The following is a 22,378-nucleotide window of genomic DNA, read 5'->3' on the forward strand; positions in this document are numbered from 1 at the left end:
TTGTTTTCACTCTTTTGAAATGCAAAACTCACATTTATTGGACACTTGACAATAGTGACATTCAAATTTTGAACTAGTTAAGTACCTTTTCAACGCAATGAGACCGTGAAAATGCTAAAAACTATGGAGTTCTATGAATTCTTATATCTAAGATCGCATTATCAACTCCAATAATTTTCATTCCACTTGCTTTATAGAATACGTTTAGTAGCATTTATGTCATTAATGTCTCTATTGATTATCAACATATCACCAATATACAAAAAAAAATGACCTTATGATTTTAATGTGAACACATTTATCACTTCTATCATTCTTCAATCCATTTGCCGACATGGTTTGATTGAATTATGTCATTGTTTTGATGCTAACATAATGTGAATTAACAAGTTCACATACTTTCTTTTATTTACCAGGTACCACAAAACCCTCTGGTTATTCCATGTAAATTTGTTCTTCCAATTCTACATTTAAGAAAGTTCTTTTCACATTCATTTGATGAATTTGGAGGTCATATACTACAGTAATAATTTTTGCATCCAAATGGATGTAATTCTAATTACTAACGAGTATATATATCGACAAGATCAAAATCTTGTTTTTTTTAAAGCCTTTGACACAAAGTCTTGCTTTATATTTTTCAATATTTCTATCAACTATTATTTTTCCTTTAAAAGATTCATTTTGAATCCAAAGGTTTATTTCCTTGAAGAAGCTCAATTAACTTTCAATATTATTTATTGACACCATCTTTCTAAAGGATGAGTCTACAGAAGACACAGAAAATGTTACAAAAGCATATTCGAACGAAGTAAATGTCCTTTAACATTTTACTAAGCGTCTGAATCTCTTTATTAAGTACATTATCCTTTTCATTTCCTAGGCCTTTTAGACCATTCTCTATACTACTCAAGTCTAATTTTACAGTCCACAGTCGTAGGTCCTATTTTAATTCTTTTAGGAATAGGATCTTCGACTTTTACTAGATACCCCCACACTTTGAAATATTTCAAGTTGGATTTCCTTTCTTTCCATTACTCATATGGAAAAGATCATATTCTGATAAAACAAAATCTCTTTCTTTCTAAAAGGACAAAACTTTTTATTGATCCCTTTTGCAGTAAGGATAGTTCCTCCACACAAGTTTTGTCTAAACCCGAACTTATAAATTACGGAGAAGGGTCTAAAATACCCTTATAGTATTAGAATTGGTACAAAAATACCCCTCGTTTATCTTTTGGCCTTAAAATACCTTTGGGGTTAACCTTTAGGGACCTATTTTGCCCTTTTGACTAACAGACTACTAAGTCAATATATTTAATTATTTCATTTATTCCGTGGCATGTTGTAATTGGTTAAAAATTTAATTAATTATAATCTAATTAGTTTGACCCAAACCACCCTATCCACCCGGATCGACCCGACCCATCTTTCAAAATACCCAACCCATCCAAATAAAACATCCATTACCCATTTTTGTTTTTTTAAAAAAACCCTAAACATTTCCCCCAACATCATCAGTTCTTGGATCTGCGGCGATGTTCAAGTCAAAGTGAAGAAATCGATTCTACTCCTATAAAGTAAGAACTGAAGACTTACTTTTAATAATTTTCATAAATATTGTGTAATGATTATTCGATTAAATGTATTTCGTAAACAGTTAGGGTTTAGTTTTATTCAATTTTTTATTGCATTTTTTCTCTTGTACTGTAGCGTTGTGAAATTTGTGTAGTGTTAACATTATATATTATTTTCTGATGTTAGAGTCTTTTATTGCTTCTTACATGTTTTATAGATTGTTTTCGAGTGAGGTATGTGTGTGATTGGTATGTGTATGACTTCATTGCTCCCAATTTGTGCCTTTTTGTTTGTTTTGTGTTTTATTCCATGTGAATAAATAATGTTAGTGGTCTCTATAACTTAACTACCTTTATCTTTATAGTAAATAATTTTAGTTTTCCTATAAGTTGTTTTGTTTATAGCTGACAATTCCTTTTCACTTTTTTTTGTCTTCCATGTGAAAAATTTGAAGAATGACCAAAAAAGTGGATTTAGTATTAAACTATGGGGGCAAGTGGGTCCTTTCTCCTCAAGTTGTATACATTAAAAAATTAAATGAAACCTGGCATGGTTATGATGTGGATTTGCTGTCATATATTGACGTTTGCTCAGTGTTCATTAATAAACATGGGTTTAGGACTGTGAAACATATGTTAGTAACAGGACCAACAGGTAGGTATTATTTGCTTGAGGATGATTCAAGCATTAGGACTCTACAATCTGCTCTGTCAAGCCAGTTTAGTGTTCTTCAATTATTTGCTGTAGATGAGGGTGAAGCTACTGTTGTTATTCCTAATATTTGTGACCTGAACAAGCCTTACGCTGTTGTGCCAGTAGAGGTAGCAACAGATTGTGAATCAAATGATGAGGATGAGGATCAGAATGAACCTGTTCCTAGTGATTACAATATTGATGAGTTGGAAGTCTTTAGAAAGAAAAAAAACGAGAGAGATCAATGACAAGCTAGACAGATTCTTAGATTTGGAAAATGGTATGTGCTTTATAGATCATAAAGAAGCTAAACGAATTGAGTGTTTTTACTCTATTGTTAGAAAGGTTGCACTTAAAGTTGAAAAAAGTGACTCTACAAGATTGAGATATTTGTGTGATATTGGTTTTCCATTTGAGTGTTTGATATCTGAAGATAGGAAAAACCAAGGATTCAAAATTAAAACCTTGAACACCAAACACTCATGTGGTGAAAATGCTTTTAAGAATAGAAGGGCCACTTAAGAAGCTTTAGCACACTACTTCAAGAAAAAACTTCAGAATAATCCAAAGTACAGTGTTAATGATATGAGACAAGATTTGGATGATAATTTTAATTTGAATGTTAGTTATTCCAAGATGAAGAGGGTTAAAAGGCTCGTGTTAGAGAAATTGGAGGGTAGCTACATTGATGAATTCAATAAGTTGGAGGGTTATGCTCAAGAATTGAGGGACAACAACCCAGGTACTGATGTTATCATAAATATATCTAGAGAGGCTTTGGAACAAGGAAAAATAAGATTCTTAAGAATGTATGTATGCATTCAGGCTTTAGAAAATTGATGGAAAGGAGGTTTGAGGCCTTTTATAGGGCTAGATGGGACCTTTTTAAATAGAAAATGCAAGGGAATCTTATTGGTTGCAATGGGACAAGATTAAATGAAACACTTTTATCCACTTGGTTGGGCAGTGGTGGACATAGAGACACTTAGAACATGGAAATGGTTTATTGAGCTGCTGAGAAATTCTCTAGACCTGGCAGATGGTGAAGGAGTAACATTCATGTCTGATATGCATAAGGTAGTTGTTTATGATTTTAGCATGTTTTTTATTTCAGTTAAATTCTTATACAAATAATACTTTAACTTGTTATGATTTTAATTGTTACAGGGGCTACTGAATGCTGTTAGTCAGGTGTTTCCTAAAGAACATCATATATGGTGTGCAAGGCACATAGAAGCTAATTGGAGCAAGGATTGGAAAAGTGTACAAATGAAGAAGTTACTGTGGTTGTGTGCCTGGAGCACCTATGAAGAAGAATTTCACGATCAATTAAAATTCATGGGTTGTGTGTCTAAACAAGCTGCAAAGGATTTGGTATGGTACCCTGCACAAAACTAGTGCAAGGCTTATTTTGACACAGTCTGCAAAAATCATTCATGTGAGAATAATTTTACAGAGTCATTCAACAAATGGATTATAGATGCAAGAGCAAAACCTATAATCAAGATGTTAGAAAATATTAGAATCAAGGTGAGTTGTTACTGTTTATAATATCATCATTTATTTTACCTTAATATAGCTGATAGGTTTTATATAGGTTAGATTAATGTGGGATACACAAATGTTTGGAAATAATATTCTAGGAGAAGATGTTTTCAGATCATCCAATGAGTCGCGTGGAATGTAGTTGGTGTCGGAAAAAGGAATTATTTTAATGTTTAACTTATACTTGTATATTAGTAGTAATAGGAAATATTGCTTCACAACATGACAATTGTTAAGCCTACGGAAGGGGTCAAAACTATAGTTTTTTAGAAAGATTTCTGTAGTTGGATTGCATAGAAGTAATGCATGTTATAGTTGGATGATAAGCTCAATAAAGATGTTTGTTGCATAGTATATTGTTGTCACTGCGACTGAGAAGTTAGCTAAGCATGTTACTTTTTTGGGTGATAGATTTGAGGCTTATAAGTTTTATGAATCTGACTAGCATTTTGGGTGGAAGGCTAGAGAAAATAAGGTCCTTATTCGATTGAGGCAGCATGCTAGATGTTGTATAGATTACAATTACTTTCCTACCAAAGGACTTAGTTCAGCTAGTGAACAAATTATCAACTGCACACTAGTGATAGGTTTTATCAGATCTAGTGTTTTAATAGAAATTATAGAATATAGCTTTATGTGATTGTTACATTCTTACTTTTGTATTGTTATAAAGGTTATGAATAGGTTGCAAAAACTTGAAGAAGAGGGTAGAAATTGGAATGGAGAATTTAGTCCATATGCCATAGAGTTGTATAATGATTTCAATATCATTGGACAATGTTGTCAAGTTCAATCTAATGGAGACAAAGGATATGAGGTAGTTGAGGGTGAAGATAGTCATGTGGTGAATCTTAATAGGAAGAAGTGTACATGTAGGACATGGGACTTGACTGGTATACCATGTCCTCATGCCATTAAAGCATATCTTCATGACAAACAAGAGCCACTAGATCAATTGAGTTGGTGGTATTCCAAAGAAGCTTACATGTTGATATACATGCATAAAATACAACCTGTTAGAGGTGACAAGTTTTTGAAGCCACCAGAAATACATAAATTGGTAGGCAGGCCAAAACATAAAAGAAAGAGAGAAAAAGATGAGGCAAGGGAAAGGGAAGGGGTGTGGTCTGCTTCAAGAAAAGTACTAAAAATGACGTGCGGACATTGTAGTGAAACAGGTCACAACCAAAGAAGATGTCCTATGGTATGTAATTTTCTTTACTTGGTCAATAGTTACACTAGTTAATTCAATATCTAACTAATTTTGTCATTTTTATAGGTTCAAAGATTAAAAAAACCAGCCCAAGATGTGCTTGTGTCAACACCCCAAGCTATTCAAGAAGAATCTTGTATCATGTCTACTCCTGGCTTTGTTGATTCTTCAAGTCAACAGAGTAGCCAACCTGATGGTCCTTCAAAATCAAAGGAAATTGAAAATAACCCTACTAAACCTTCAAAGTCAAAGAGAAAAATAATTGTTGATGAATCTGAGGATGGGCAACATGTTGAACTTTCAAGTGCAGTTCCTGATGAGGATGGAGATGAGCATGAAAGTGAAGACGAGCAGACTATTCTAAAGCCAAAGGCAATTTCTGAAGCTAGGACTAGGCTTCAAGCTAAAAAGATGCAGATTCGACTAACTGGTACCAGGAGGATTGACTTCAAAGGAGATGAGAATGGTGTGAGCATTCCAACTAATCTACCATACTCACCAAGAAAATTGGTATGGAAAGGAAAAGAAGCTATTACTTCAGATCATTTGACAATTGAAAAGGAGAAAAGAATTGGCAAATTGAAGGCAAAGAGGGGTGGGAAGAAGTAGTTGCATTATGAAGTTTTTTTTTTGTTTTCTGGTGTTTTGTTATGGCATGATGAAACATAAATATTTTGACTTTTTTTGATGTTACTATATCTTGAACAAGTGTCTGTAAGTTTTTGTGGGTTCAAAATATATGACAATGCCATTATCACTTATCTGTGGAGTTGTTGTATTTTGTTTTTCAATTGCATTATGTATGTTGTTTGATGGTAGTCTTAACAGATCTTGTGAGTTGTGAATCCTTGGTGATATTTTTTTTAACTAGATTGAGTTGTAAGATTTTACATAATGCACTTTTTGCTATAAAATTGGCAGATTGTAAATTTCTGTAAAAACTTACAGTTTGCAAATTGTTCAAAAAATTGCAGATTGCATTTTGCTGTAAAAATTTACAGATTACAAATTGATGTGTAATAGCTGTAAAAATTTGAAGATTGCAGATTTTTATAAAAATTTGCACACTGCATTTTGCTGTTAAAAATTGCAGATTGCATGTTGCTGTAATTAATTGCAGTTTGCCATAAAAATGTGAATTGCTGTAAAATGCAGATTGCTAAATGGTAAAATGCAGATTGCAAAGAGCTTTTCCTTTACAATCAAGAGATTAACACGATTACTAACAATTTTCCAAAAGCAAAACATGATGACATTACATTAGTTGTAACCTGCAGATTGCTAACATTACATCAAAATACAAATGACTACACCACCCTAGTTGGAAGATACTTTGTCCGATGACATTATGTATGTACGTTCGAGATTGGTTTCGTGGCAAAACAATGGGAAATGTATGTTTAGTTGGACCTCGAGTGCAATATACGAGGCCAATTTCGAGACTGAATTTAAAGTCTTCAGCTTGTATTTTCTTTGTATAGCTAGTTGGAAGATACTTTGTCCGATTATATTTCTCCACATCGTCTTGGAAATCAAACTCACTTCCCTTCCAACAGGAGGTCTGTTCATTAGTTCTTCATGTGGTGGTTCTGTAGTCAAGGCAATTGCACCTAAAGTGTCCATAATAAGGTTAACCCACAGCAGCTGAACCGCGGTAAAAGGAGCAGATCCTGTTATGTTATAGAAACAGGTAAATATCAGTTATCAATTCAGAAACTTGTTCTCACATTTTTTTCAATGGAATACACTGATCACTTACAGAAAAATGAATAAAAACTCGTATAGAACATTGAATACCTGAAATGCATGCAGAGATAAAATTGATTATCAGAGCCACAACACAGACTGTCATCTAGAACTGCACAAACTTTTGAATATTTATGTATACAGAACGACCCCATTTAGCCACATTCACGATTATGCTAAAGTTTTCATCGATCACTATGATATCAGCACTTTCTTTACAACCTGATAATGTATTCAAGAAAAAATATGTCAAGAACAGCTTCATTTGGAAGGTTTAATACAAGAAATGGTAAGTTAACGTATGACAGGAGCAATTTACAAACCTTTGTGCCTGCTATACCCATAGCAAATCCAATATCCGCCTCATTGAGAGCAGGAGCATCATTTTTTTTCACCAGTAACTGCAACAATCTCATTAAACGTACCTTTTAGATTATTTATCCATAAGTCTGTGTAGTCCCTTAATCCAACACGAGATTCTAAAGGATACAAGGGAACACGTTGTTCAAGTCCCCTCGAGCTTTGAAAAAGCTTTCGAAATTTCCAAAAAGAAGGAACAAAGAAAGATTCTTCTTAACAGAATCAGTATCAACTCTAAGACCTGCATAATCATTTTGACCACTATATATGTCCCTGCAATTAGATTCAGCAGCCAGACACATATCTACCACAAAAAATCTGGTTACAACACGAACGTACCTTTTAGATTATTTACCAACACAAGCTTGTCCATTGGTGATGCTCAAGCGATCACCTACATTCAAGATTTGAGCATTTCAGGAACCATTCATTTACACCACACATTTTAAAGATTATCTCGGCTTCACCCTTGCAGAAAGCTCGGTTGTTTCCATCTGGGAGCGCAATAAGCACATACATCTTTTTCTTTTCCGAATTGAAAGGCTCAACCTTCAGCAGTTTACAGACCCTTCTTTTCTTGTCAATATCACCACCAAGAAGCAATACATATTCTAATATTGCTGATTCTGTTGGTGTACCGAGATTAGATTTCTTTCCGCCCTTATCCTTAACAACCTCTGCTACCGTATTGTGAAATATTGCCTGCAGAAGCAATGTCATTTCAACGACTGCCTAGATAAGTATATTTTTCTTCTCCTTATGCAAATCCTTGAACTGCAACGACTGCCTATAATCACTAATTGCAGTAACAATGACTACCAAGAATATACTAAGCAGAACAGCTAGTCCATCGTATATTCCTTTTGGCCAGCCTTCCGTGGCAAATCCCACACTAATGGAGACAACAGCACAAACCATGAGGATAAATGAGAGTGATATCCTGCAAAGCCTCCCAGAAAACTTAACAAATCTGATGAAGAAGATGAACTCCAAGAGCGCTCCAAGAACTGATGATGTTGGGGGAAATTTTTAGGGTTTTTTAAAAAAAGAAAAGGGTAATGGATGTTTTATTTGGATGGGTTGGGTATTTTGAAAGATGGGTCGGGTCGATCCGGGTGGATAGTGTGGTTTGGGTCAAACTAATTAGATTATAATTAATTGAATTTTTAACCAATTACAACATGCCACGTAATAAATGAAATAATAAAATATATTGACTTAATAGTCTGTTAGTCAAAAGGGCAAAATAGGTCCCTAAAGGTTAACCCCAAGGGTATTTTAAGGCCAAAAGATAAACGAGGGGTATTTTTGTACCAATTCTAATACTATCAGGGTATTTCAGACCCTTCTCCGTATAAGTTATGCATCCATAATTTCTTTCAACGGTCGGTTTTTCATTAGATTGAGGTGAAAATGGCAGTAGTTTGATATTTCACTTTCACAGTTAAGATGCAATAGGTAGGGCATGGTGCATGAGGTATAACGGAAATTCTCGTCATATACGACATAGACATGAGAGTGTTAGAAAACTACTCTCTAGTTGAATTATCAGAATTGACTATGTAAAGTCAAAGGATAATGTGTTGGATCCACTTACAAAAAAGCCTAACTAGAGAGAAAGTTAAAAGATCATCTAACGAAATGAATTTACGGCTTCGGACAAGTCATCATGGCGGTAACCCTATCTAGCAAACTGGAGATCCCGAGAGCTAGATTCAAGGAGAAAAACAAAGTTGTGAATGAAGGTTCGACATTGTCAATAAACTAAATATATTCTCATGATGAAGACAATGCTCAGGGACAAGGATACAACATTAAGGCTTGTTAATGAGTTAATAAAGCTTAATTGTTTTAATGATTTGCTAAGTGTGGCAGAGTTGACCAAATAGTGTATCTATGTGATAACACTGTTAGAAATCACCTATGTGAGTGTGAAGTGTAAGCCGCTTCAAAGAAGATAATTGTCAAGAGCCCATCTCTCTATACACTCATGAAACAAGGAGGTATTCATGGCTAAAACGAACACAACCGTAAGAACCATAAATGGTAAAGGGTTAATTGTGTGACATATGGTTGTCTAGGTATACACCAAAGTTCGACGGTTCAAAGATATCACATCTATCGATTGACCGAGTATATCCGACATATGTTCACTATGAAAAGTCCAAGTGGATACCTACTTATCCAGATGCAATTAATTCTTGCTTGTAAAGTACACATATTTGTCCGTTTCTTTTTCTACGAGTCATTTTCCATTCATGCGGGGGATTGTTGGATTTTAAAAAAGGTGTGAATGGAAAATGAAGAGTTGCGACTTTTATAAAGAGTTGTGACTTTAATAAAATGTTGCCTCCTTCGTGGAATGATTTCAAGAATTATCTAAAGCACAAGCGTAAAGAAATAAAGCTTGAAGATCTTCTGATTGTCTAATTGTGGCAAGGCTGGTCATAGATCTTCTGATTGTCATGCTCCAATAAAGGACAAAAACAAGGGCAAAGGCAAAAGTCAAGCAAACATCGTGCAAAAGATGGAAGATGCAGATGACTTGTGTGCACTGATATCAGAGTCTAACTTAGTTGGAAATCCCAAGGAGTGGTTTTATCGACTCAGGTGCTACTAGACATATTTGCTCTGCAAAAGAAGCCTTTGCAACATACACTCATGCTGAGTACGATGAAGATTTATTTATGGGAAACACAGCAACAACAATGATTGAAGGAACTGAAAAAGTAATGTTGAAAATAACATCCGGCAAAGTGTTGACTTTAAACAATATTCTGCATGTCCCTACTATTAGGAAGAATTTAGTTTCTGCTGCACTACTCGTTAAGAACGGGTTTAAGTGTGTCCTAGTTAGTGATAAAGCTGTAATAAGTAAGAATGAAATGTTCATAGGAAAGGGCTACCCCAATGAGGGCCTTTTCAAACTAAATGTAATGGTTATTAACAGTATTAATAAAAATTCTGCTTCGGTTTACTTATTGGAGTTAAGTGATTTATGGCATGCCCGTTTGGGACATGTAAATTACAAAGCCTTACGAAAATTTGTTAATCTAGAAGTATTGCCTGATTTTAAATGCGATAAGTAGAAATGTGAAATTTGTGTGGAAAGTAAGTTTTTTAAACATCCTTACAAGTCTGTTGAAAGAAATTCTAAAACTTTAGACTTAATTCACACAGATATATGCGATATGAAGTCAACACTATCTCGTGGTGGGAAAAAGTATTTTATAACTTTTATTGATGACTGCACTCTATTTTATTATGTATATTTGCTTAATAGTAAGGATGAAGTAATTGATGCATTTAAGCAATAAAAAAATGAATTGGAAAACCAATTGAATCTAAAGATAAAAATGATTCGGAGTGATGAAGGTGGAGAATATGAATCTCCATTTGCAGAGATATGTTTGGAATATGGTATTATTCATCAAACTACTGCACCTTATACACCACAGTCAAATGGTTTGGCAGAACGGAAGAACAGAACATTAAAGGAAATGAGGAATGCCTTAATGATCAATTCCGGTTCACCGCAAAATCTTTGGGGGGAAACCATCCTTACAGCTAATAAAATACTCAATAGAGTACCCCATCAAAAAACACAATCAATTCCATATGAGTTGTGGAAAGGAAGAAAACCCAACTTGAAATATTTCAAAGTGTGTGGGTGTTTAGCCAAGGTAGAGGTTCCTTTACCTAAGAGGGTTAAAATTGGACCCAAAACAATAGATTGTGTCTTTATTGGGTATGCTGTGAATAGAAAAGCCTGTCAATTTTTGGTTCACAAATCTGATAATCCTGAGATTCATGTTAATACGATAATTGAATCAGATAATACAGAGTTTTTTGAAAACATTTATCTGTATAAAACTGAAAGTGAGTCAACAAGTGAAAAACCTAAACGACCACGAGAAGAATCATTGGAAAATATTCTAACTAGTTAGGAACCTAGGCGAAGTACTCCACAACGAAAATCTGTTTCTTTCGGACTAGATTTTGTAGAACTATTGCTTGAAAATGAGCCTCAAACATTTAAAGCAGCTATGTCTTCGTGAGAGTCAACTTATTGGAAAGAGACAGTTAATAGTGAGATTGAATCAATTTTAAGCAATCACACTTGGTAATTGGCTAATCTTCCTCCAGGAAATAAACCTTTAGGATCAAAATGGATCATTAAACGGAAAATGAAACCTGATGGGACTATTAACAAATATAAGGCTAGACTGGTAGTCAAAGGGTACAGACAAAAGGAAGGTCTGGACTACTTTGACACATACTCTCCAGTAACAAGGATAACATCAATTACGATTTTAATAGCACTAGCAGCAGTGCATGATCTTAAAATCCACCAAATGGATGTATAGACAGCTTTCTTCAATGGAGAGTTAGAGGAAGAAATTTACATAGAACAACCTGAAGGGTTTATAGTTCCTGGTAAAGAAAAGAAAGTGTGCATACTTGTGAAGTCACTTTATGGACTCAAGCAAGCACCCAAACAATGACATGCTAAATTTGATCAAATAATGTTGACAAATGGAATCAAGATTAACGAATGTGATTAATGTGTTTACATTAAAAACGTTATGAATCATGAAGTCATTGTTTGTTTTATATGTTGATGACATGTTAATAATGAGTAAAGAAATTGACGATATAAATGCTACTAAGCGAATGTTGTCCAGCATGTTCGATATGAAAGACTTAGGAGTTGCTAATTTGATCTTAGGGGTCAGGATTATCAAAACTCCCCAGGGACTAGCATTATCTCAATCTCATTATATTGAAAAAATATTGGATAAGTTCAATTACTTGAATTTCAATGTAGTCAAAACTCCAACTGATTTAAGTTGTACATTTAAAAAGAATGAAGGTTAACGTGACTCTCAATTGGAATATGCCAGAGTGTTGGGAAGTATGATGTATATTATGAACTGCACGCGACCAGATATAGCATGTGCTATTAGTAAACTGAGTCGGTACACTAGTAATCCAAATCAAACTCACTGGATGGCTATGAAACGTGTGTTGGGTTATCTAAAATGGACACAACATTATGCTTTGCATTATAATAAATATCCTGCTGTGATTAAAGGATATAGTGATGCAAATAGGATCACCGGGTCAAATGATGTTAAATCCACGAGTGGTTATGTATTCATACTTGGTGGAGGAGCTGTCTCTTGGAAATCTTCCAAACAGACATGTATTGATCGCTCCACAATGGAATCTGAATTCATTGCTTTAGATAAGGCTGGTGAAGAAGCGGAATGGCTCAGGAATTTCCTAGAGGATATTCCATTCTGGCCCAAACCTGTTGGACCAATTTGTATACATTGCGATAGTCAAGCAGCAATAGGTAGGGCAGGGAGCATTATGTACAACGGGAAATCTCGTCATATACGACGTAGACATAACACCATAAGACAACTACTCTCTAGTGGAATTATCACAATTGACTATGTAAAGTCAAGTGATAATGTGTCAGATCCACTAACGAAAGGCCTAGTGAGAGAGGCAATTGAAAGATCATCTAAGGGAATGGGTTTACGACTTAGGACAAGTCAGCATGACGGTAACTCTATCCATTCTCATGATGAAGACAATGTTCAGGAAAACGTTAAGACTTTAGGGCTTGCTAATGAGATAATAAAGTTTATGTTCTTAATGATTTGCTAGTTTTGTAGATTTGACCAAAGAGTGTATCTACGAGATGACACGGTTAGAAATCACCTATGTGAGTGTGAAGTGGAAGCCGCTTCAAAGAGAATTTTATGTCCTTCACTATATCCTTCAACCACAACAGAATATTTATTATAATGTAAAGCATAATGTTGTATCCATTTTAGATAACCGAACACACGTTTCATAGCCATTCAATGAGTTTGATTCGGAGTACTAGTGTACCGACTCAGTTTACTAATAGCACATGCTATATCTGGTCACGTGCAATTCATAATATACATCATACTTCCCAACACTCACGCATATTCCAATTGTGAGTCACTTTGAACTTCATTCTTTCTAAATGTACAACTTAAATCAATTAGAGTTTTGACTACATTCTAATTCAAGTAATTGCACTTATCCAATATTTTTCAATATAATGAGATTAAGATAATGCTTGTTCCTGGGGAATTTTGATAATCCTGACCCCTGAGATCAAATCAGCAACTCCTAAGTCTTTCATATCGAATTTACTGGACAACATGCTCTTAGTAGCATTTATATCGTCAATTTCCTTACTCATTATTAACATTTCATCAACATACAAACAAACAATGACTTCATGATTCATAACGTTTTTAATGTAAACACATTTATCACATTCATTAATCTTGAATCCATTTGCCAACATTATTTGATCAAATTTAGCATGCCATTGTTTGGGTGCTTGCTTGAGTCGATCAAGTGACTTCACAAGTCTGCACACTTTCTTTTCTTTACCAGGAACTATAAACCCTTCAGTTTTTTCCATGTAAATTTCTTCCTCTAACTCTCCATTTAAGAAAGCTGTCTTTATATCCATTTGGTGGATTTTAAGATCATGCACTGCTGCTAGTGCTATTAACATCCTAATTGATGTTATCCTTGTTACTAGAGAGTATGTGTCAAAGTAGTCCAGACCTTCCTTTTGTCTATACCCTTTGACTACCAGTCTAGCCTTATATTTATCAATAGTCCCTTCAGGTTTCATTTTCCTTTTAAAGATCCATTTTGATCCTAAAGGTTTATTTCCTGTAGGAAGATCAGTCAATTCCTAAGTGTGATTGCTTAAAATTGATTCAATCTCACTATTGACTACCTCTTTCCAATAAGTTGACTCTGACGAAGACATAGCTACTTTAAATGTTTGAGGCTCATTTTGAAGCAATAGTGCTACAAAATCTGGTCCGAAAAAAACAGATTTTTGTTGGCGAGTACTTCGCCTAGGTTCCTCACTAGTTAGAATATTTTCCATTGATTCTTCTCGTGATCGTTTAGGTCTTTCACTTGTTCACTCACTTTCAGATTTATACAGATAAATGTTTTGAAAAAACTCTACATTATCTGATTCAATTATTGTATTAACATGAATCTCAGGATTATCAGATTTGTGAACCAAAAATTGACAGGCTATACTATTCACAACATACCCAATAAAGACACAATCTATTGTTTTGGGTCCAATTTTAACCCTCTTAGGTAAAGGAACCTCTACCTTGGCTAAACACCCCCACACATTGAAATATTTCAAGTTGGGTTTTCTTACTTTCCACAAGTCATATGGAATTGATTGTTTTTTTCAATGGGGTACTCTATTGAGTATTTTATTAGCTGTAAGGATGGCTTCCCCCAAAGATTTCGCGGTGAACCAGAATTGATCATTAAGGCATTCATCATTTCCTTTAATGTTCTGTTCTTCCGTTCTGCCAAACCATTTGACTATGGTGTATAAGGTGCAGTAGTTTGATGAATAATACCATATTCCAAACATATCTCTGCAAAAGGAGATTCATATTCTCAACCCTTGTCACTCATAATCATTTTTATCTTTAGATTCAATTGGTTTTCCACTTCATTTTTGTATTGCTTAAATGCATCAATTGCTTCATCCTTACTATTAAGCAAATATACATAACAAAATCGAGTGTAGTCATCAATAAAAGTTATAAAATATTTTTTCCCACCACAAGATGGTGTTGACTTAATATCGCATATGTCTGTGTGAATTAAGTCTAAAGTTTTAGAATTTCTTTCAACAGACTTGTAAGGATGTTTAACAAACTTACTTTCCACACAAATTTCACATTTCGAATTATCGCATTTAAAATCAGGCAATACTTCTAGATTAACAAATTTTTGCAAGGCTTTGTAATTTACATGTCCCAAACGGGCATGCGATAAATCACTTAACTCCAATAAGTAAACAGAAGCAAAATTTCTATTAATACTGTCAATAACCATTATATTTGGTTTGAAAAGACCGTCATGGAGGTAGACCTTTCCTATGAACATTTCAGTCTTACTTATTACAGCTTTATCACTAACTAGGAGACACTTAAACCCGTTCTTAACGAGTAATGTAGCAGAAACTAAATTCTTCCTAATAGTAGGGACATGCAGAACATTGTTTAATGTCAACACTTTGCCGGATGTCATTTTCAACATTACTTTCCCAGTTCCTGCAATCCTTGCTGTTGCTGTGTTTCTCATGAATAAATCTTCATCGTACTCAGCAGGAGTGTATGTTCAAAAGGCTTACTTTGCAGAGCAAATATGTCTAGTAGTACCTGAGTCGAGAAACCACTCCTTGGGATTTCCAACTAAGTTACACTCTGATATCATTGCACACAAGTCATCTGCCTCTTCAATCTTTTCCATGATGTTTGCTTGACTTTTTCCTTTGCCTTTGTTTTTGTCCTTTCTTGGAGCATGACAATAAGAAGATTTATGACCAGCCTTGCCACAATTATAACAGTTGCCTTTGAATTTCTTCTTGGCCTGTTCTGACTTCTGCCCGTTGGACTTCTTTCTCTTTTTTTCTTTGGTAGGAGGTTCTTCAACAATATTAACTCGAATGATTTTTGAACTCTTACGTGACTTCTTTTCGGCATTTCTGTTATCTTCCTCAATCTTGAGACGAATCACAAGATCTTCAATCTTCATTTCTTTATGCTTGTGCTTTAGATAATTCTTGAAATCATTCCACGAAGGAGGCAACTTTTCGATCATTGCAGCCACTTGAAAAGCTTCATTTACTACCATATCTTCAGCAATCAGATCATGGAGAATAAGTTGAAGTTCCTTCACTTGTGATCCAACAGTTTTACTATCTACCATTTTATAGTCTAAAACATTGCGACCACAAACTTTTTCAAGCATGCATCTTTTGTCTTATATTTCTTCTCAAGTGCATTCCACAACTCTTTTGAAATTGTTATAGGACTGTAGACATTATATAAGTCATCCTCTAAAGCACTCAAAATGTAACCTTTACATAGGAAGTCTGACTATTTCCATGCTTCAACAATCATAAATTTTTCCCTGTCTGGCATATCATCACCAGGTATTGGAGTATCTTCACTTGTAAATTTCTGCACACCAAGAGGGGTAAGCCAGAAAAATACTCGTTGCTGCCATCCTTTAAAATTCTCACCTGTGAATTTACACGGTTTCTCTGCTTGTGATACAAGAGTTCGGGTTGGTGCAGCAACAACCACTGTAACACCAATGTTTTCCATTTCTTATAAACAAAATTGATACAATATAAGTAAGCAATAAATTATAATTGCAGACTTAAAGGAGTATAAAATCACAGAGATTTTTGTCTCCACCAGAAACACAAATTTAATTAATTTCCTTAAGATTGTAGGATATAGTGATGCAAATTGGATCACTGGGCCAAATGATGTAAAATCCACGAGTGGTTATGTATTCATACTTGGTGGAGGAGCTGTCTCTTGGAAATCTTCCAAACAGACATGTATTACTCGCTCCACAATGGAATCTGAATTCATTGCTTTGGATAAAGCTGGTGAAGAAGCGGAATGGCTCCGGAATTTCCTAGAGGATATTCCATTCTGGCCCAAACCCGTTGGACCAATTTGCATACATTACGATAGCCAAGAAGAAATAGGTAGTGCAGGGATCGTTATGTACAATGGGAAATCTCGTCATATACGACGTAGACATAACACCATAAGACAACTGCTCTCTAGTGGAATTATCACAATTGACTATGTAAAGTCAAGCGATAATGTGTCAGATCCACTAACGAAAGTCCTAGTGAGAGACTCAGTTGAAAGATCTTCTAAAAGAATGAGTTTACGGCTTAGGACAAGTCAGCATGACGACAACTCTATTTAGCAGACTGGAGATCCCAAGAGCTAGATTAAAGGAGAAAAACAAAGTTGTGGCTGACGGTTCGACATTGTCTATTAACAGAATCCATTTTCATGATGAAGACAATGTTCAGGAAAAGGTTAAGACTTTAAGTCTTACTAATGAGATAATAAAGCTTAATGTTTTTAATGATTTGCTAAGTTTTATTGTTTAGACCAAATAGTATATCTACGAGATGACAGGATTAGAAATCACCTATGTGAGTGGGATGTGGAGCCGCTTCAAAGAGAATTTTATGTCAAAAGTCTATTCTCTATACATTCATGAAACCAAGAGGTGTTCATGGCTGAAACGAACACAACCGTAAGAATCATAAATAGTAAAGGGTTAATTATGTGACATATGGTTGTCTAGATATACACCAAAGTTCGACGGTTAAAAGATATCACATTTACCGATTGACCGAGTATATCTGACATATTTTCACCACGGAAAGTCCAAGGGAAAACCTATTTATCCATATGCAATTAATCCTTGCTTGTAAAGTACACAATTGTCCGTGCATTCCTATGTTATAACTTTTCCCCATCAATTTGGGGGATTGTTGGGTATGTAGCAAGAATTGATGGGAAATAGAGGGAAGGAGAGGAATTTGAAAAGTTTAGAACTTGAAAGGTTGGGAACTTGAAAAGTGCTCTAATGTTTTAATAAAAAAGGCAATAGTCCCTCATCGGTAATAGAAATGTTTTCAACTTTTTAGTTTACCCGACCCGACTCAGATCCGCGCGCGTGACCTGTTTTAAATTCCGTTATATTTAAAAAATTTCCGCCATGACTATTCTGAAAGGTTACAACTTTCAGGAACAGTCAATACCATTTGAAATTTTGCAACCTTTCATTAATGGTTGTGTCAATTTTGAAATACCATTCAGTCTATAAATACTATTAAGTCTTCAGAATATTTTTAACGAATTTTCTGATCTTCCTTCTTCTTAAAAAGACATATCTCTTTGTGTACTTTCCTGCTGTAGATTGATTCGCTGACAGTAGAGTTTTTTGTATCTATAATCTACTGATTAAGATCATTTTACCCTGGGAGGTTATATTCCAAGTCAAACCTCGGATACTAGAAAGGAATAATTTCCTTAAGGGGACACTGTGAATTCAGTGGACTTCATTTTCTTCATAAATTATCAAAAAGAGTATTCCAGATTCTGGTAAGTTTTATAGATTAAATTATTTTTTACAAATAAATTTCTGTTCATCTTATTTACTGGTTCTAAAAATCTCAGTTACTTGGTGTTTCTGAATGATTTATTACAACCAGTAATTTCTGATTTTCTTAACACAGATTGGCAACAATTAGTTTAGCATCTTAGATTTATAATACCTCATTTACAAGAATTGTGGCACATGTATCACAATAAATACATGAAAAATACTATCTGCATAACTTTTGTGATTTATTATTTTATAGTACGGGTTCTGAATCTTTGTACTTAGCTCGCATTTTGTAACATTTATCAGGTCACAGTAGCGTTAGTAAGTCCTTACTTTTGAGGAAAACTACTTATTTAAGTTATTTAGTCTTCGGATTAAGATTTAGAGTTAGTTGGGTACTTCTTCCAATAACACATCTTCTAAGATGCTTTTAGCTATAATTGTTTGAGCTGTATGTTACATTTTTTTCCTTATCCATTTAGTGTTTTGATCTAATTCACCTTTTAAATTCAGCTTCTTCCTCAGTTAGTTTCAATCGTTATATATATAAATCATTGTGTAATATCAGATCATGGTTTAGATTATTATAACATGTGGTACCTATCCTTATTTATAAATTCAGTTTTAATGATCAAATATTATGTCATGCAATAAGGGAATATTATCCGCTTGTTAATTGTTATCTAAGAAATTTTTATAATGCTTGAAAAAATATTGGTCTCTATACTAACCAAATTTATATCCCTACCTTAAGAAGTAGTCGTGATAAGTATTTTTTTGTGTACCAACAAGGTTTTAAACAACAATAACAACAAAACATACATAAAAATGAAAAACATATCTGATATACATTAATAGTTAAAAGAAAACAAAATCTACCAAAAGAAGCTCTTGCAAATAATTTCATCAGTGATATAAAACCCAAATTTATAATGTGAATTTCAGAATGTAAAAATAGATCTTTGATTGTAAATAAAATCAAGATGAAGCTGAAACTTCTAAAGTGGATAACCGTCACCTTTCAAGATGAAAAATAAATGAAAATGAGAGATAAAATTCTAGACAGAGAGAATAAGAACAAAAAAATCACCGATAACTATGTCTCCCGATGCAGAGTCTATGTTATTGAAGCATCGATGAAGATTTACTAACCTACTAGTGTGATCTTAGACACTAATAGTTGTGTCTAAGAACATTGTAGCTTAGAGAATATGAGAAACCATTGTCCTGACCAATGATTTTTGGAATCGAAAGTTTCACTTTCCTAATTTTAAAAGTGAGCCATAGATAAATAGGAGATTGCAACACCTCGAGGCTACCCCCTTGACGTAACACGGGTCCTAGGATCACGAGTGATATCCCAAGCTAACCCTATGTTTGGAATATATCAGTCATACTATAAAAGTTACAATGTAAAACTTATGTAGAAGCTACAATAGTGGATATCTCAAAATGGGGAAAACACAAAATGGTCTAAATATAAGTGAATTAAACTAAGAGTTTTAGTGATAACTCAAATAACCAGTTGACAACTCAAACTAAATATTCTACTATGTCAAAAACCTTTAACTGAGATGAGTTGTGGGACATGCCCCCAGATACTGTCCTCGGAAAATTAGGACATAACACTGAAGCTACTGAAAGTGGACCGACAGTTGATCTAAGCATGACCCAGATTTTGAGTACCTGAACCTACATCATGAAATGATATGGCGAGAGTACGCATCGGTACTTGGAATATACTGAATATGCAAGATATAGACACTAAATTGCATACATGATATATAATTTAAACAATATATAACTGAGTAATGATGTAACTGAGCAAAGACATAGATAGTGAAATATAACTGAAAGACTAAATTGAATGCAATGAAAAAGTACTAATCATTAAGATAATTGTAACACCTCAGAAAATATTTAGTTTAGACTTGAACCATTCTTCCTTGTGATTAGAATTGTACCAAAATATTTAAAATTTCTTACATATTAAGGTCAGGTCACTAGATATAGTACTTTTAGTTCAAAAACCAATTAAAGGGAATTCATTCAACTCATTCCTTAGTTCTTTTAAGTTTTGGTTCGACTTAATACAATCATAACATTCAAAACAAGATGATTTTGGATACTCATAAGATATAAAATTGAATATCTATAATTCATCTTTCCAACGTCATCGAATTTGCTAATTTTTTAGCTCGTATGAGGGAAATATGCCGTTTTGAAGTCAGTCTGTCAATATAAGTAAACTTACCCAAAAATAGGATGGGTATTCTAGTATTTTATTTACCACCACCGAACTTATTTCAAAATCATTCATCCCAAAAGCGTTTATGGTTTTTGAGAGACAATTCAAGAGGAAAAAAAAGTTTGAAGTTTCAAGCGTTCATTCAACAAATTCAATATTTCATCAAGAACCTAGTTCTTTGATGTATGTAAGGTTTCATCATGTTTAATTTGTTCACCAAGACATCAACCATGACTATATTTTACAAATATATCCATTAATATTGAGCACTTATATTTCTTGATTATTTCTTGATAAGTGTTCTTGAAGTTTCCTTTTTTATGTAAGATTCTACTATGGTCAACTTTGAACGACCATATCTTTTAAAACATAAAGATTTACATGGCTTATAACCTATGAAATTAAAGATATTTGAATGTCCTTTCCAACCCACTAATTTTTGTGTCGATCAAAATTAAAAGTTATATGTTATGACCATTTAGTAGTCTAATACGATGATCTAATGAATTAGCTGACATGAAAATATTAAAAAAGATCATTTTATCTCTTTACCTCCAAGAAAACTCGAAATGTATTTCTTGACTAACAAAATGGTAAAAACAATAAGATTTTCATATTTTAATCCTTCATGATTTCTCTCTCAAACCCTAGGGCAAAACAAGAAGGAAAAATCAAAGTAGAATACTATATTCAAGTTTCGTTCAATATTTTTGAAGATTCTTCTTCAAGGTAAGTCTTTATCAATGAATTTCATTTTTTTTGACGCAAATTCCTCCACACAACTATGAAATACTAAATAAAATCATAATTGTTGGCCATAGAGATTTCAAGAAACTAATTCAAGAATCTCAAGAATAGTTTTCTTGATGGTTTACCTTCAAGGTAAAGTTTCAAGCCCTCGAATCATGTTCTTTTTCATGATTCCTCAAAAATTCATCAGGATTATTTGGGAACCTTGTTCTTCCGCGTATACAAAGTTATAATAGTGTTGGGCTAGTTCTTCTTCACGCGCTAAATCTACTTTCAATTCAGTAAAATAGTATTTAAGGATTCTTTCCCGATATTTTTGTATTTTTGAGATTAGTTGATTTTGATTTATTGAGTTAAGGTTTCTAATAAAAATTTATTCCATATTATTGAGTTTTTATATTTTATAGAGATCCTTGGGTTTATTTGTTCATGTTAATAATTCAGCATGAGCCTTGTTTTGAGTTATAAGGCTTGAGAATGTTTGATAAAAACAACAGTAGAATTTTACACTGAGTTTTGAGGAAGTAAAGTATGAGAATGAGCTGAGTTTCATACACGAGTTCCATATTGTTATTTACACATATAACTCCCCAAGGCTGCCCTGTCGACGTGTACACGGGACCTAGGACCATGACTGACCGAAATCAAACCCTGCTGGCATATCACAAGCATACTTAAAAATTATCTAAATAATAAATATACTATGTAGAAGCACAAAAGATAACATAAAATGCAATGATGGGGAAAACACATTCCAGGTTTGAATATGTAAAACAGATTTTGATGACAACTAGAGGATCAAACTCCAACTAAAAACTGAAGCTAAACCATGAATGAATAAAAGTATTTACTAATTAGAGATGTTGAGACATGCCCCAACTAAGTCTTGAAAAATTTGAACCAAACAACTAAATAAAAGACATGTCAATCTTCCTCGAAGAATGTAACCTTGCCACTAATGTTGCTAAACTAGAGATTCGGAATTGATCTATGTGTAATATGACTTCTGAGGACCTAAACGTAAATCATGAGATGATGTAGTGTAGAGTATGTGTATATATTGGAATGTTCCTAAGCATGAATGATAGGATAAAGCTCAATTAAACATATAACCGAACAAAGAAATAAAATAATGACATAATCTAATCATGATAGACATACTAAAATGTATTGAATACTGAAGTAACTGAATGTAATGA

At 33.9% G+C, this 22,378-nt stretch overlaps 3 protein-coding genes and 1 long non-coding RNA gene across 4 annotated transcripts; 2 read left to right on the forward strand and 2 right to left on the reverse strand.

Moving 5' to 3' along the window:
- Positions 1-2,210: 2,210 nt before the first annotated feature.
- LOC138347509 (uncharacterized) lies at positions 2,211-5,108 on the forward strand. The gene is made up of 6 exons (XM_069295803.1): positions 2,211-2,483; positions 2,830-3,013; positions 3,239-3,348; positions 3,439-3,645; positions 4,490-4,941; positions 5,096-5,108. The coding sequence occupies exons 1-6, from the start codon at positions 2,211-2,213 to the stop codon at positions 5,106-5,108; spliced, it is 1,239 nt and encodes a 412-aa protein (XP_069151904.1).
- LOC104646331 (uncharacterized) lies at positions 2,745-6,062 on the forward strand. Its single transcript, XM_069294904.1, has 3 exons — positions 2,745-3,348; positions 3,439-3,801; positions 4,490-6,062. Exon 3 carries the CDS (start codon positions 5,171-5,173, stop codon positions 5,636-5,638), a length of 468 nt encoding a protein of 155 aa, XP_069151005.1. The 5' UTR covers positions 2,745-3,348; positions 3,439-3,801; positions 4,490-5,170; the 3' UTR covers positions 5,639-6,062.
- A 196-nt stretch (positions 6,063-6,258) lies between these two features.
- On the reverse strand, positions 6,259-8,183 carry LOC101265107 (uncharacterized). Its single transcript, XR_740428.3, has 3 exons — positions 7,099-8,183; positions 6,827-6,997; positions 6,259-6,699 (listed from the first exon to the last, which is right to left on the reverse strand). It is a non-coding gene; the product is annotated as an uncharacterized lncRNA (long non-coding RNA).
- Positions 8,184-15,376: 7,193 nt separating this feature from the next.
- Positions 15,377-15,784, reverse strand: LOC138347510 (uncharacterized). The gene has a single exon (XM_069295804.1). The coding sequence runs from the start codon at positions 15,782-15,784 to the stop codon at positions 15,377-15,379; it is 408 nt and encodes a 135-aa protein (XP_069151905.1).
- Between the last annotated feature and the right edge of the window lie 6,594 nt (positions 15,785-22,378).

The sequence above is a fragment of the Solanum lycopersicum genome, chromosome 3 (genome assembly GCF_036512215.1).
Source record: "Solanum lycopersicum chromosome 3, SLM_r2.1".
Taxonomy (NCBI): Eukaryota; Viridiplantae; Streptophyta; class Magnoliopsida; order Solanales; family Solanaceae; genus Solanum; species Solanum lycopersicum.